The following is an 18,003-nucleotide window of genomic DNA, read 5'->3' on the forward strand; positions in this document are numbered from 1 at the left end:
TTAATTTGCGTAAAAGGGTAAATAACATGCAGAAATTTATTGACTTTGCAATAAGTCTCATGGTCTGGCCATTACTTACTTTCAGCCGAGAGACTCATACTTTCCACTTCACAGAAAGTGAATTCTCCATTACCCTTTCCCTATCCAACCTTCATAACCTGATTTTCCCTCTCTTCTCCTGTCCCAAAGCAAGACCCAGCAGTTCAGAAAGTCAAGGGTACTATGTTTCTTTTTATGTGTGTGTATCAGCAGTGCTGAGAGTTGTCCCTGTTCAATGTAAAAGAATTAATCTTTCTTTTTAGCTATTAAGAAAGAGAACTCATTCTTCCCTTATCCTAGAATTACTAACCTCTTTTTATGTACACTTTTTCAGCCGTGATAAAGTGGGATTATGTGATCATGTGACAGAGAAGCGAGTGGAGACTTTATTGAAATTAGCAGGACTTGTGCCACAAGAAGAAGCTTTGTCAAAAGCAAGCCAGAAGTCAGCTGACCGTGATGGTTTGTTGTTTTCATTTTATCTCCATAACTATTTGAGGATGAGAAACAGTTTCCATATCAGTTCTGTTTGCGCTCCTTGCATTTTTTAAATTATTCATAAAAGTTACAGATTTTGCACAGACTCTTACTTGAGTTTTTTGTGTACTGTAAAAGACTGGTAATACATATGTGTCACAAAATTTACAGTATGTTTGTCACTCATAAGATAGCCAGGACTGCAGGGACAAAATAATATGTGGTGCATATCTGTTGACTTTGTGGCCACAGTAAACATACCAAGAGGGCATAAGCTGCATGATTTTAGCCTTTCACTATATGTGTTGTGATCAAGATAAAATTCTAGGATTTGTTGAGCAAACTGTTAAGAATATTCTTCATGTTCATGCGGGACATATTTTCCTGATGATCATACCAAATTTCAGGGATAACAATAAAAAGCACAAAAGTAACAAAATAAGGTAAGTAACATTGACGTGCTAGTGCCACAGTGAAAAGTTTATGAACTTACATAGTTTCTGAAAGTCAGTTCAAAATGTCGTTTATGAAGGCTATGAATTTCAAAATTTTTAGTTGTGATTTCTGCCCAGTGGTTTATGACAACATGAAGAATGCAAATAAACATCACTCACAACTACTATTGAATCTCTCAACCTGCATGTCTTAGTAATTGTACAAACCATTTTCATGGGGAAATGTGCTCAGCTTGCAATTACAGTTTTGAACAAATAAATAAGTGACTTTTGTTGTATTCTTTATTTCTGTCCAAACAAATTATTTCCAATAATTTATGGCTGGCTTGAACTTGCAATTAACTGTGAAAAGAGCCTCTTGAGTGCAGGTTGCGTCCATCAGGCAGACCAAGTGTTGCACTTCATCATAATTGCAGAGAATGTCCGATTCCACCAGGAGAAGATCTCGGTTGTGCCTATTGGTCTTGCAGCACAGCACTTTGACCCACATGCTGTTCAGTGTCTCTCACAGGTAGGATACCACACAACCAACAGCAGGCCCTTCTTTTGAAACAATTTCTACTTCTGTCCACCATCTCTCCACTGTTTCTGGTGGGCACCCACTAACACATGAGTTCTTTGCGGAAACTTTTTCTGAACCTTAAGCACTTTCTAGGTGAATGTATTCCAAGCATTGGATGATGGGGTTTGGCTTCCATATTAACCCTCCCTCTTTCCATCACCACGTGTCAGATGATCTCACTGTTCTAACAAACAATAGAAGAGAAGCCAAACTTGTTATGGAGAAGATTCACGAAATCTCTCAGAAAACTGGTCTGCAAATCTACAAGAAAACTCAGTGTATGGAAAGGAAGCCTGCTATTATCTCCCCATTATAATCCAGTACAGGCAAGAATCACAAGTTAGCCACTATAAATATCTAGGAGAGATCATCCAACCACCAGATTTGAACACAACTGCCAATCAAGAAAGAATTTCAAAACTACAAAAAGCATGTAAGCTCACGTGCAGTCAGTGCAATAAAAAATATATTTGCCAATGCAGAACTTAAGGCATTGCAACACAATAGTTCCACCAGAAGTAGCCCGTGCTGCAAAAATTCGTGAGAGTCGTGCTCAAACAGAAATAATAGAGATTGAAAATCAGGAAAGGAAAATTCTAAATAAAATATTCTGACCAGTTTTTTGTGAAGGAATTTGAATAAAGAGGCTGTTGAGAGAGAGATCTACAAATAGATAGAAATAACAACAGACAGCTTTAGAAGAAGGAGGATGAAACTGTGTGGGCATGTCCACAGGATGCACAAGGACAGGTTCACTGGACGAATCTTCAAGGTAGCAAACACTAGCCAGAATTAAACAAAATGGATCTCAGAAATAGAATAAAATATTATGAAGTGGGAATTGCAAGAGATTACATAAGCAATCGACAACTGTTCAGAAACATAAAAAACATACACTTACACAAATACAGTGGGAAAGGGAATAGGAAATAAATGATCAGAAGAACATGAAAGAGAACACACTGAGTGCATGGATAGAATTAGGAAAAACAAATGATTAAGAAAAAAATGTGACTACTCACGTTCAGATGCTTTCTTAAAAGTAATACTAAACAAAATATATGAGTGGATGCAATGCCGACATGTGGGTAAGACTGGTGCTGCATGCTGGAGTGGCATACTCAGCAGCAGATACACACAGTACCACAGCAGACATTCAGAACAGTCATGGATCAGCACCCTGTGTCCTGCCCATTAGGAATGTAATGATATTGTTTCTTGGCACAAGCCTTAGCTTTGATGTTGTTTCAGAGCTGCTTGATTGTCAGAGTGCAATCCAGTCAAGTCTTGGTATTTGGGATGTGTACAATGCCACAGTCATTTTTATCACCATGACAAATAAATTTTTTGCCCCATCTATTTGTGTTAATATAGAAAGTGCAGAACTGTGTCATGCTGGCATTTGGCTTTAGAAGGTTATCCTCATAATACAGACTGGGTTTATCCAGAGTCTCTGTCAGTTCCTTCCTATGACTATGGAGCTAAAGCCATGAACTGCCATTGTTGTATTGTCAGCGTGTTTGAATTGCTGATGGATGAAACTTAATTACAGAAGACAACAAATGATGAAACAACAGCAGAAAAATTATTGCTACAGGTAAACATACGGTCAGTGAAGAGAGACAACTACTGGTGAACAAGTCATTTTTATAGAAAAGAAAAAGAATTATCAAGATCTTCACCTTGAGTGTGCTCTTATGTGGCTGGGAAAGCTGAACACTGATGAAGACCCACTGGAAATAATTAGAAGTGATAGAAATGTGGCATTAGAGAAAGCTATCGGGGATCATTTAGCCAGAAAGAAAAACTAATGAAGATGTTCTTGAGTCGCAGAGAAACCTGAAAACAAAAGGGAAACAGAACTGTGGGGATATTTATTGAGACACAATAAGTTTTTAACCGATATATAAGAAGGAAAGCTTTTGGAAAGAAATCTAAGAGGAGAAAGAAAATAATCAGAGATCTGTTGTAAGTACCAGAATGTAAGAATAGTCAAGAAATGAAGAGGACAGCACAAAATAGGGGAAAATGATTGCAGTGTCAGGACATAGCCTTTTGCCATATGATGACGATGAGAGGCTGAGGTGGAATTTCCTTCACAATATGACAACAAGGATATCAAGGTGGTGGTGGTACCTCTTTAGATCTTAGAGCTTTATCAGTAGCTTCATATGATTGATAATGTCATATGCAGCTGTCTGATGAGTGAAGGCCACTGTAGTAATATTTCATCCATGCATGTACATCTCCCTTGTATAGTGTGAGATTTAGGTTCTACCCATGATGTCTGTGGTCAGAATCCTCTTAGTGTTGGATTAATTTCGGTTCAAACATGTTTTATATTAGTTGTATTTCAGTCATTCTAGGACCTTAAACATGTATCAGATCTGTGACAGGGGTCAAAAACTTTTGGGTATTGTTCCTTCCGTGTTTTCAATGAGGCAATAATTCAGGCCCTCCTTCCTGTCTTAAAGATCTGCAAATTGGTGACACAGTTGGTCTTGTGTCCAGGAGCCACTGTTGTTGGTTCAAAGTTCTGAGTTTGTTTTATCTTCAAGTCTTCAGCACCAGGTGATGTGTTGTACTTAATCTTCGCTCAGTCATGATGAATGTGTTTATGGGCATTTTGGTTTTTGTTTCCCAGACTTCGAAATATGCAATTTCGAGTCATCTTGTCATTGGTTGTACCATTAAGCTGCAGTTGACTTGTAAGTCTGCAGTAACTTATGTTACATTGTTATAAGGATATGTTGAATCTTCTTGAAATTCACTTGGTGATGTCAGGGAAGTTGTTATATTCCTGAAGCTTCAGTCTTAACTTCACTATCTCTATATTTAGATAGTCAGTGGCAGTTTTCCTGTTGCTGTTTCTTAAACTGAAACTTCTTGTGAACAGTATCTGCTATGGCTTGACAAAAGTGCTTACAATAAACGTGCTGGCTCTGTGCTATGCGTGAGGGATTGGCATGCCTACGTGCTTCTCACATTGGGCTACTATAGCAGAAGGGAAGCACTTATTTTTGGGGTTGTAACCTCTTCTTCACCTGTCACTATTGGAGGAGGGCAGCAGTTTACTATTGTAAACTAAATGGAAGTTGTGTGACTCTTCTAAGCCTTGAGTGCAATTTTTTGGTCATTGGTCTCCTGGAAGCCCATACCACACTGCAGCATTTAAAATCTCCCAGCACAGAATTGTCATTGTTTCTGACTTTAGTTGGTGCCTGGAAGATGTCATCTTTTCCTGGTGGCTTGCACGTGGAGGTGATGCTGTACTGTGGAGCCCAAAACTACACTAAAGTTAATGTTGATATTCTTAGTTAGATTGTTTAGCCATAATGTCTGCCAAAGAACTACAAAAATAGATTCTAAAGTCATATTTCAGAATCGATATGATTAATTAAGATTTTCTTGGATGCCCACAAAGTGAGTTGGTTTAATACCACATGCAAAGGTCAAGAATTTCAAATATAATTTTCGTTTTTCTGCACACAAGGTGAAATTCTGGGAATTGATGATAAAATGAGTGAATACAACACAAGTGGAAGTTAACAAAATGACACACACACAGAACTGCAGTGTCTGGAGGAAAAGGAATTTCGAATTATGAGATGTATGTGTTGTTCATGTAGTGTTTATCTCAGTCCCCAGCACAGTGTTTTAATTCTACTAATTCTCTGCTTCAGAGGGCTTCGATCCTTAAGGCTATGAAAATCAGCTATTCTTAATAACTATTTGCTCAGAGCATTTTATATAGAAATATAGTTTCATGCAATTAAACAGATTCTTTTATTCTGTGCAAGACTACCTTCATTTATAATACAGCTGCAAGAGAATTTAAAAATCCTAATCCAAAATGAGTTGCAAATACAAAATGTAACCCATTTAGGTGAATAAGACCTTTTCCAAATTAATTTGTGATTATATTTAAAAACAAAGATGATGTGACTTACCATACGAAAGCGCTGGCAGGTCGATGGAAACACAAACAGACACATACACAAAATTCAAGCTTTCGCAACAAACTGTTGCCTCATCAGGAAAGAGGGAAGGAGAGGGAAAGACGAAAGGAAGTGGGTTTTAAGGGAGAGGGTAAGGAGTCGGAGTCATTCCAATCCCGGGAGCGGAAAGACTTACCTTAGGGGGAAAAAAGGACGGGTATACACTCGCGCGCGCACACACACACACACACACACACACACACACACACACACACACACACATCCATCCACACATATACAGACACAAGCGGACATATTTAAAGACAAAGAGGTGTCTGTTTGTGTTTCTATCGACCTGCCAGCGCTTTCGTATGGTAAGTCACATCATCTTTGTTTTTAAATATATTTTTCCCGCGTGGAATGTTTCCCTCTATTATATTGATATCGTTAATTTGTGATTAGTTACAGATACTTCTCTCTCTCTCTCTGTTTCTCTCTCTCTCTCTCTCTCTCTCTCTCTCTCTCTCCATTTGCATAATGGTGAATGGCCAAACCTCAAAATACCTGCTTTCAAAATTTGGATCTATGTAAGCAAAATCACAAACTGCATCTAAGATGTCATCCATGAGTGGTGTTGTTGGAACCCTGTCTAATGTAGTGTTAGGTAGTAAACAGACAATGGACTTATTTGTGTACTGGGAGATACCATCAATTGCAATAAGCAATTCATTGGGAGGGAGTGAAATAGGCATAGGTACAAGAGAATTGGTGAAATGATAAGTGCTGGTAATATATGAATTAAACTTTTGTACAATAAATAATAAAATCATCTATAAATGCCATCATTGATATGCTTTTTGATCTCTGGAAGAGGGTAGACAGCTAGTGTATTTGGTGTAAATGAAGTAGGAAGTCACCATGGTTAAATTTGGGTTTTAATATAATGATCACTCTTTAGTTGTGTGGCTGAATCCTGTTTTTTGAGTGTATATAGTTCATAGGCAAAAGTGAATACTTCAGATAGTCTAGGTATTTCAGTAGGGTAGAGGACTCTTAAAAATGAATTTAAGTATTATTGCCTGTGAACATAGGTGCTACTAATGGTTCTGCGTAATCGAAGGTCTTGCAGACAAAAATGATTGAAGGGGGGAGTGGATGACGAAGTTAGCATGATTGATTTTCTACATTTGAATGGCAGCAGAGAGGAACTGCAGTGACACAAGAAGAGGGCCACCATTGTTTAACCAAGGATAAAGTTTGAAAATTTTCTAACATGATGAATATCTTGTTACTACAACATATTAATTGGCATATATGCTATCCCGTGTGAAGAGATAGACATGGGCAGACAGTTATTCTGTTGTGTAGGGGCAGATTTGCTTTTTTATCTATCTGGTAAGCATCAGATGAAAAATGCAGTTTTAGAGTCAACTGAGTTTTGAGTGGATTTTGTGCATGGGAATGTTTTGCAGCTGCAACCAAAATTAGATAATGACTCCTGTGCCCACACCTCAGGCTGCTCTTTTCTGCCATTTGCTTACTATTTTCTTCTCCTTTTTCACTATTTGTTGTCCATTTTTTCATCCATTCTTCTGTTTTTGTTGTGTACTAACCTTTTTCTGTGGCATGTTGATTGTCCTCTCTGCCAATTTTGATTGTATAAAATTTCATTTCTTATTTGTGACTGGCATTTAATTCAAGATTGTATTGCACCCTGCTCCATTCAGTCCCACGTTGCAAAGTGTTCTGTGATTTTTCTTCCTTAATTCTGAAATACTCTGTTAATGCCAACTCTGCTCCTCTTTTCACTCAGTGGATGAATCTTACAGTCCATAAGTCATCTTTTGTGTCAGGTGTGGTTTGAGTCCATGTCTGCAATTGCTTTGTAAGATTTTTTATGTCTTTATTTTTTCGTAAGATTTTTTTTATGTCTTTATTTTATTGTAAGTTGAGTCAAAGGGTATGGAAAAAGCCCAGCACACCTCTTTGTTAAGAAGCATTTATACAGTGGAAGGGCATCATTGTGATATAGAGTAACAATTTCATCTGTTATATGTGCAAGGCAGATAATTGTAATTTCATTTTAGTAATATGTAGCTGGAGTCAGCCAAGCAAATACAGCTCAACATGTATTTCATGCAACTCTCAGTGTTGACTGAAAGTGCTGATTTGTTTTCCGTTAGAAAGAGAATTATTTTTAAAGCAGAATTTTACATTTGATAAGTGGTCCAAAACTAGTCTATTGCAATATACTTTTTATCGATGTGTGGTAACAGGGACAGTAAAACACAAAGAATAACCAGTACTCCAGCAGTGACTGAGCAGCACTGCTGCAAGGCTATAGCACTCATCATGGGCCAGGGTGCTGCTTGGTAGTTCCTGAAGTACTAGTTATTCTTCATGTTTTACTGTCCCTGTTAATATATATTGACAAAACAAACATTGAGCTAGTTTAATTTGGGACCACTTGATCGAATGACCACATAAAATTCAACTTCAAAGATTGTTTTATTTCTTATGAGAAACAAACGAATGCTTTCTGTTAATGCTGGGCATCTCATGAAAGATTGGATGAGCAGTATTTGTTTGGGCTGACTCCAGCTGTACATTGCAGAAACAAAATTGCAAATATCTGCTGAAATGCCACATAAATGTTTGATGACTCCTGGGAGAGGCACCCTGTGTGTGTGTGTGTGTGTGTGTGTGTGTGTGTGTGTGTGTGTGTGTGTGTCAGAAGGGATGATCAGTATTCAGGGATTTGACAAGGGTGAACATCAGCTCTTAAGTGCATACCTTAAGAGCTATGAGCACTCATTCATCTACACTACTACGGATCACATCTCTATGGAGTTGATATTTGGTGTTTATCTTTTTTATTTTGGCAAATATCGTCAGTACGCTGTTGAAAAAGCCTACACGCCCTTTAATAGATTACAAATTTGTTGTCAAAGGATTTCCGTCGTGCAAATCATGGAAGGATATTGCTACCAATTATTGGTTTATCCATTGCATGTTTGTTTTAAATCTTTTGTTAGTAGCTAAAAAAACTAGCATTGCCCAGATATTCATTTTGCCAATTTTCTTTAAGAAATGAAAACAAAAAAACTGTGTTTGTAGTGAAGTATTGAAAAAATTTCATTTCCATTTATTTGCGAAAACACCTCTCAAAAATAATGAAACAGTCATAGAAAGAAATATGCATAATGTACAAATGTATAGCATCCAAATTAAGAAACATGATCTGAACAGTTTCTGTATGCTGGGCGCAGTTGCTTCGTGTATCTACAACACAATTTTGTAAACATCTCTATGGCAACACCTTTTCATAGCTTTATAGATGGCTGTTGTTTTCGCATACAACCGTTTGTGTTTTTGCAGCTAAAGCTTTGAAAACTGCTGCCAGGTGTCAAGGATTTCCTTAAGTTGACTTGACTATAGAAGTGTTTTTGTAGTAAAGACTAAATATATTAAAACTTCATGCTTGATACGCCTTTTTTTCATGTATCTCAGTGTTTATGGCATCATATCTGTCTGAACTATGTTTCACAGTATGATATATTTGTGTAGGGTCATTCAGGGACATATTTGAATACTGTTAGTGAAATATGATGTGAATAAAGTTATTAACAAAGAAGTGATAAATTTAAATATCATGCATGATGTGACAGTATTTCATGTATCTCACTGTTAATGACTCCATATCTTCTGAACTGTGAGTGATTCTGTGATATACTTGTGTTCACACATTTAGCAACACATGCAGATTCTGCCTGTGAGATTTATTGTGACTATGGTTAGTAGCACAGAAGTAATACATTTAAACATTGTGAAAGATGCAGTTTTTCTCTTATCGCATTGTTTATGATGTCATATCTCCTGAACTCTGGTAGGTAGTCGGTTATTACCCCCCACAGCAATTGTTGATTGTTGTCTGACAGTAAGGGATATGTGTACCAAGTTTGGTTGAAATCGGTCCAGTGGTTTAGGAGGAAATGTGGCGCACATGCCCACACACACACACACACACACACACACACACACACACACACACACACACACACACACACTTTTATAATACATATAAATTATATTATTAACAAAAGGAAAAGGTTTTGAGCAGTATTTGTTAACCCTTTTGCAGTCAGCCGATTTGGAGTGGTGTGTGCTAAAAATGTCTTGCGTATTCATACTGTTATGCCACATTCTATTTAAATTGCCATATATCATACAGTATTCACTTTAAAAATATGAAAAAATTACCACTTATCTATAAAAGTATGTAGAATATTATGGCATGATGTTTCAAATGAATTTGATTGTGACAGTCCAAATAATTTTTTTTTAATATATATTATAAATTTGACTTTGATTCCATATATCCAACACTGTGCTTCAATTTAAGAAGGCTAACTACAGTCCATAGAATATACACACATTTGTGAGTAAAATGACATGAGGGATATGAAATTTGTGTTATTATTTAGAAAGATAATAATTATTTATTTGAAGAGAACATTACAGAATTTCCGTGTCTACAGTATGACTTAGCATTTGTGTTCAGGAAAATGTTCACCATGTAACCCCTTATTTCATCTATTGCAAACAGTTCTTGACCTTCTCCTTCCCTCACCACTAGTACACACACAGCATCTTGACTCTTTCTTCTCTGGAAGTTTTCTCAAATCCAGAGAACCACGAAGATCATCAGTTGCTAATACTGTAATAGGGAAGTGTGACCTTTAGTACCAACTAGACTCTCATCAATACTAAGTTGTTCATGAGGTGTGTAATGATGTCTAAATATGTTATTAGCATGATTTACCAATGGCTGGTACCTGATACATGGGTCATAATCAGGATGGTCTGGTGCTGGACATTTCTCACTATCCACAAGATGAAAGAATTTCATAAGATGCCTAAATCGGTGGGCAGAAAACATTTTACCAAACCATGGAAATGCCTGTGACGGTTTTGTGCTCCAGTATGAGAGCATTGTGGGCCTTTTATTGAGTCCCATATTTAGTATGCAAGCAATAAAACCTCTTACCTCGGTACTTGTCACATTCTTCCATTTCTTATATGGTTTGGACAATGTAGCATGTTTAGTTACAAACTGTTTAGCTGAGCAATTTGTTTCAGTTACAATAAGCTGCAGCAATGTTGTAGTAAAGAATAGATTGAAATATTCTGTCACAGGAGATCCTGCTGGCAGCATATGTTTTGGTCGCGGCAGCTCGTGAAATGGACGTGGCAATGGCTGTAGTATTTCAGGCGCAATTACTTCAGTGTATTGTACATCTTCCATTTCGTCTTCACTTTCATTCACAATATCATCAAGTACATAACTGTCACTTTCTGAACTGTTGCTACTTTTGCTTAAACATTCTGTATCACTAGTACATTCTAAAAGTTCGCAAATTTCTTCATAGGTAAGTCCTCTGCTGTGGCCTGGTGTAGGTCGCATTTTTCACAAAAAGCAGAGAAAATAAACAATCTGTAAACACTTAACATGAAGAAAAACACACAGAAACAATGATAAATAACAGTAGTGTGCAAAAACAAGAACGTAGAATGCAATAACAGAATGTAAACATGTACTGCAAAACACGACGTCAGTAAACATACGATGCAAAAGTGGGAATAATCGAACGCTAATATTTCACTGAAATGATGCTCAATTGTCAATCGCTATCAACCTACACACAGCTCGAGTCAAAGAGCATCTGTAATCAGCACGCCAACACCATCTAGCACCAGATTCTGTAAGATAAACAATACGAAGCAGAGTACCAACGAATTGGCATCCTGACAGTATTAGTGTCAGTTCAAATGGTAAATAGTTAAATTTGCACTCGTACATCTAGTAACCCTGGAAAGTAAAGCTATGTCCATAGTTACAATTATTTCTCTGTGCACTTATAAAATTTTTGCAACTGCCATAGCATTCACCAAAACTGTGCTGTCCACACTGGCATAATCAGGAATGCATATTTAAAAGAGGGAGAGGGTCATAACATATATTTCCTAAAAGGAAGAAGCATTCTTTTTTCTGTATGTAGCACTTTCCATGCACAATCTTGCTGGGAATGTGTTTTCCTGCATTTGAGACACACTGGATTAACATTTTACTCATCTGCGCCTTGTTTTTGCATTTGGAAAGGGACATTGTGTACCAAAATTTGCATTAGGTGACATATTTAATTTAGTTTTCAGCAAGAGTTTTCTTTGTTTTGTGCTTGTTGTGGCAAGAAGAAAAATCCTTATTTTATTAACTACTCTCCAAGCTTGACTTAACAGGATGATCTAGTTACCAAAATAAATTCATTGTCATAATTATGAAGATGTATTTACAAAGTGTGTGTGTCATTTTCTTTCTCTTCATTTATTTATTCATTAATTATTTCTTTGTTTCAGTGATGCTTGAGGCATTAAAGGCTCTCTGCAATATTGTGTATAACAGTCCACAAGCTCAAGCGATTTGTGGCCAAAATCATGCTGTGGAAGCAGTGATTATACGGATGCGAACGTATCCTGAAGGTGGCTGGCCTATTACTCTCAAATATTTTGACATGAAGCTTTTGTTTTTAATTACTGCTCTGTGTTCATCAGTGAGACCCACTCTGCGGGGCCCTCTTCATGGGTATACATATTTAGTGGAGAGCTTGGACTTAATACTGAAAGAATCCAAAGGGAAACCTCTAACGGTAAATAATGTGAAATTTCTTAAATGTATACACTAATCTTCATTCTTCATCATAAGTGTGGCCAACTATCTGTAAATTAATCCTTAGAGTGTTGTTTTACCTATCTTTACCACACATGCCCATTTCCAAGCCCATATTTCCCCTTTCGTGCACATTCTTTTCATTCTCTATACATCCTGATTGGCAAAAACAATGAATGTTAGGGCGAAATAAAGATTGTGGTGACAGACTGATTTGCAGCGATGTTTACAGTCGCGTCTGATTTAATGCAGTTTGGTACATTGGAAGCTCTGCTGCTTCTCAATAAATATTGTATTCTTGTTTGTTTACGGCATTCTGTAGAATAGTCATAATAGAAAAGAGCTTAACACACAAGATGCATTTCACAGAACTGAATAGCTGTTAAGGTATGCATTTTAGAGCCCATGGCCTTTTTTTCTTGTTTTGCTTCATACTACCACATTTCAAAATATGGAATAAAGAAGAGATGTTGCATCCCAGACAGGCACAACAAAAAGATCGATATACATTTGAGCTTTCAACCAAAAGGCTGTCTTCCAAAGAAGAAAACACACACACACACACACACACACACACACACGTGACCACTTTCTCAAGCCACTGAGGCCGGTGTGTGTGTTTCCTACTGTAGAAGGAGGTCTTTTGGCTGAAAGCTTAAATGTCTAGCAGCCTTTTTGTTGTGTCTGTCTTGATTTGAACAGTTTTGGTGGTTGCTTCACTTTCTTTTATATTAGTCAATTTGTAGTGGAAGAGTGGGCGCAATGAGACACAAAATATTCAACCCCATTTGTTTTTAAATGTGGGATGAAATATTATTAATCTAATTGTAACAGTTGTATATAGTGATACTGCTCCTACAGTGTAAAAAAGCAATTAGTTAACAATAATAAGAAACCTACTGAAAAATCTGAATTAGTAAAGAAAATCTCAAATGTCCAATGTTCTCTTGTAGAGGGGTGGTGGAGTGAGAAGCAACAACAAATGTTATCAAACACTGAAATAATCAAGGTTTACATTAAAAGTTAGAAACCTTTGTTGGTGTTTTATTTTGCAATGATCCATGGTCTTAGGTAAAATCATTATAACATATGGGTTGGAAATAATGGGTACATCTGGCACATTGGGGGAAATAAATTTCCCATAACATTTTACACAAACTGTAAAACATTATTAGGAACAGATGTGGACTCTGACCATAAGTTATTGGTTATGAACTGGAAGTTAAAACTTAAAAAAGTGAAAAGGTAGAAAATTAAGGAGATGAGACCTGGATAAGATGAAAGATCCAGAAGTTTTTGAGAGTTTCAGAGGGACCATTAGGCAACATTTGACCAAAACAAGGGAAGAGAACACAATAGAAGATGAATGGGTAATAGAAATAAAATAGTGAAGGCAGCATATGATCAAGTAGGTGAAAAGGCAAGTCTTATTAGAAATCCTTAAATAACTCAGGAGATATTGAATGTAATCAATACAAGGAGACATTATAAAAATGCAGTAAGTGAAGCAGTTGAAAAGGAATACAGACATATAAAAAATGAGATTGGAAGAAAGTGCAAAATGGCTAAGCAGGAATGGCTAGAAAACAAATGCAAGGCTGCAGAAGCTTGTGTAACTAAGAAAGATAGGTACTGCCTACAGGATGATTAAAGAGACCTTCTGAGAAAAAGAGAAGCGGCTGTATGGTTCTCAGAATCTCAGATGGCAAGCAAGTGCTAGACAAACTAGGGAAAGCTGAAAGAAGGAAGGAATGTGTAGAGGGGCTCTACAAGAGACATGAACTTGAAAACAATATTATAGAAAGGGAAGATGGAGTATATGAAGATAAGGCGAGATGTGTTACTGTGAGAACAGTTTGACAGAGTGCTGGAAGACATGAGGCAAAACAATCCCCATGCAGTAGACAACATTCCCTCAGAATTGTGAAGATCCTTGGAAGAGGCAACCATGACAAAAATATCCCATCTGCTGTGCAAGATGTATGAGACAGGAAGATTGTAACAATTCCCAGTCCAAAGAAAGCAACTACTAACAGATGCAAATATTACCAAACTGTTAGTTCAGTAAGTCACAGTTGCAAAATACTGTCATGAATTATTTGTGGAAGAATGGAAGAATTGGTAGAAATTATCATCTAGGAAGATCAGTTTGGGTTCCGGAGAAATGTAGAAACATGCAAGGCAAAACTGGTCCCACAACTTATGTTAGAAAATAGGTTTTAGAAAGGCAAACCTACATTATAATATTTGTAGACTTAGATAAAACTCTTAACAATGCTGACTGGAACATGCTCTTTGAAATTGCAAAGATGGCAGGGATAAAATACAGGGAGCTGAAGGATATATAAAGTCTATAAAGAAACCAGACAGCAGTTATAAAAGTCAAAGAACATGAAAGGCAAGCAATAGTTGAGAAGGGAGTGAGATATGGTTGTAACCAATCCATGAAGTTTAACAATCTGTACATTGAGGAAGTAATAAAGGAAACCAAAGAATAATTTGGAGAGGGAATGATGAAAGTTCAGGAAGATAAAAAGTAAAAACTAAACGGTTTACTGATGACATTCCAATTCTGTCAGAGACAGCAAAGGACTTGGAACAGAAGTTGAACGAAATGGATAGTGCTTTGAAAAGAGGTAATAATATGAGCATCAACAAAAGCAAAATAGGATAATGGAATGCAGTCATATTGTATCATCCAATACTGAAGGAACCAGATTAGGAAATGAGACATTAAAAGTAGTAGATGAGTTTTGCTATTCGGGCAGCAAAATAACTGATGATGACTGAAGTAGAAACATTATAAAATGCAGAAGACTGATGACCTCAACCAAAATGCAGACTGACTGTATAATGAAATTATTTCTGCATTTCTGAGAAAGAGGAATTTGTTAAAGCCTGGTATAAGTTTAAGTGTTAGGTAGGTTTGTGAAGATATTTGTCTTGTGTGGAAGTGAAATGTAGATAAAAAGTATTTCAGAAAAAAAGGAACAGAAGCTTCTGAAATATGATGCTATAGAAGAAAGCTGAACTACAGATTGCAGTAGTAGTGAGGAAGTACTGAACCTGAGTTGGGAAGAAAAGAAATGTATGGCACATCTTGAATGAAAGGAAGGATCGATTGATTGAATTTGGAGATGAATGTTGGGGGTAAAAATTGTAGTGGGATACCAAGGAATGAGTACAGTGTGCAGGTTCAGATGGAAGTTGGTTGTGGTAATTATTTGGAGATGACGATGCATGCACAGGATAGATGACCATGATAGGTTACTGTGGAGAGCTACATCAAACTATTCTCTGGACTGAAAACCACAACAATAACAGTAACAAGCTTCTCCTTTCACCACATTGCCATGTGATGTGTATTCCCTTGTATAATTATCATGATGGGATTGGAAGCTACTGTTGATAAGTAATAAATTATGGGACAGAATCTGTGGTCAGTAGTTATTTTTAGGAGGTAAAATGAGTTTTATTACCAATAGACACATATAAAAATCAAAGTGCTGCACTATCCAAGCTCACAGGACCAAACTTTCTGAACTAATAGGATGAGAAGGATTCACCAGTGTGTGACTGACCTACCCTTCCTTTTAAACCTTCCTCAAACTATCCCTTTCCCCTCCCTAAAGAAGGATATATTAGTAATGAAAGCTTGGATAATGGTTCAGTTTTATTTACACATGTTTCTATCAACAGTACTATACATTTTGCCTCCTGAAGGTGATAACTGGCCAGAAATTCTCTCCCATAATTTATTAGTTTTCTCAGTTGAATGTTCTGTGTAGAAAAGGATATACAAAAAGAAGTTACTATCAAATAAAGAGAGAAAAATTTATTATCCTTTTACATGCTGTGTCATAAGTCCCTTTAAAGAATTTTTCCTATACTGTGTGAATTTCTACAAAATATTTCTCTTTCATAAATTGTATTCTTATTTTTTGTAATTTTATCTCTGTTCTTTCTTTCTAATTTATGATACATAACTCAATAGTCTTTGACCTCTGTCTAATTTCTTCTGCAGTTTATATTCAGTTTTGTGCCTCACTCATTTAATCTTAAACAACTATAAACTGTTTAAAGCATTTTGTGTGTTTACAAAACATTCTTAGAACTATCCTCTACGGAGCCCATATCCCAGTTCTCCCCAGTTATTAGTTATCTAAAGAAAACTGTTTGTACGCTTTGAACTTATTCTGGAAGCCTGGTATCATGTGTGTATTTCCAGCCATTCACACAAGAATTGCCATTCTGGTTTCTGGTTTAGCTATAGCATGTTTATTTACAGTTCAGCATTAAAATAACTAACCTTAAATGAATTAAATTACAAGAACTGACATTATTAAAACAATGAAGTCAATATAATGTTCTCTTCTAACACGTTTATGCCAATCATTTTTCATCTTTGTACAGATCTGGTGAATTATTATTTTGCATTTCTTGCAAGTCTAAGCTATTTCTGCAAGGGAAGCCGAGTTAGTACTGCTGTTCTCCAAACATTTAATATTTTAGTGTTCATTTACAGAACAGCATTGCAAAAGCAGTTTATATGCTTTTATGTTTCAGGGTGAACAAGTCCAGTTTGTCTGTGAGATTTTGAAAGTGTTATTCAATCTCTCTCTGGGAGCAAATCAGACTGAAGAAGAACCGCACCACATACGTTTGGGTGCAATTTTATATCAACTGTTGCTTCTCAAATCAAGTAACCCAGCTGAATTGAATATGTAAGTTGCATATCTAAAAGACAAAATTATTTAATTGGATAGATAAAAAATTTACTCACCAAGCAGCGGCAGCACACACACACACACACACACACACACACACACACAAGACAGTTGTAATTGGCAATCTTTCAGAGCCAGTGGCTCCTTCTCCAGGCAGAAGGAAGAGGGGTGAGGGGAAAGGACTGGAGAGGTCTAGGAAAAGAAGTAGATTTCAGGAAAGTCACCCAGAACTGTGGGTCAGGGGAGACTTACCATATGGGATGAGAAGGAAAGACTTCTTTCATCCCATATGGTAAGTCTCCCCTGGTGGTAACGTGCCCCCGGAAAACGACCAGAAAGGTATGCGTCCACTTCCTGCTCTCATTAGCTGGATGAAGAAGGTGGTGACTGCTGTGTTGTGGGCGGGTCCAGCTCAATTGGTAGGATGAGAGGAGGCGAAGGTTGCGTCTCCATGGGGTTGACCCAAGGTGTCATGATGACACCAACTGGTGGCTGCTGTGGCTGCGCTGTCCACTGGACCCGTGAATCTGGGGGAAGAGAGTCTGAAAGATCATCGTGTATGTTACAGAGGTGAAGCTGATTTTGATGGCGGTGCTGCAAACCATCTGGACATGATACATGCATGCGCCAAGTCAGTGGATGATCCCGCCTCGCATACACTGTCTGCTGCCGCTAAAGACCCTGTAAAAGACAATGCCGTGCGATGCGAAGCGATACTTGCAGCCTTCCTTCGGCACTGGATGCTGAGGAAGGTGGAGTAGTGTGCGATGGCGATGCCATGAAGCAATTCCACCAGCAATTGTCCATCCCATTGGTGGGAATGATATGAGATGAGAAACTGTTGCAGTGCTTGATCCTTGGTGTGTGCGGACCGAAGTTTGGCCATCTGCTGCTTGAATGTTCTGACAAAACGTTCGTTGCTTTATGCTATTGCACTCACAGAATGTTTCAAATTCATTTGAGGTGAACTTAGGTCTGTTGTCTGACACTAGTACTTCAGGTCAACCTTTGAGGCAAAAAATCGATGACAAAACCTGAATTGTGCTATGTGATGTTGTCAAGTTCATTGGTACAGCAAAAG

At 37.3% G+C, this 18,003-nt stretch overlaps 1 protein-coding gene across 1 annotated transcript in view; it reads left to right on the forward strand.

Moving 5' to 3' along the window:
* LOC124621961 (synembryn-A) overlaps nucleotides 1–18,003 on the forward strand; it is a 132,113-nt gene that overhangs the window by 53,508 nt on the left and 60,602 nt on the right. Inside the window, exons 3-5 of the mRNA XM_047147489.1 lie at nucleotides 374–501; nucleotides 11,886–12,175; nucleotides 16,762–16,919. Of these exons, the coding sequence (XP_047003445.1) occupies nucleotides 374–501; nucleotides 11,886–12,175; nucleotides 16,762–16,919 (576 nt within the window). The remainder of the gene's footprint in view (nucleotides 1–373; nucleotides 502–11,885; nucleotides 12,176–16,761; nucleotides 16,920–18,003) is intronic.

This window comes from Schistocerca americana, chromosome 7 (assembly GCF_021461395.2).
Source record: "Schistocerca americana isolate TAMUIC-IGC-003095 chromosome 7, iqSchAmer2.1, whole genome shotgun sequence".
Lineage (NCBI taxonomy): Eukaryota > Metazoa > Arthropoda > Insecta > Orthoptera > Acrididae > Schistocerca > Schistocerca americana.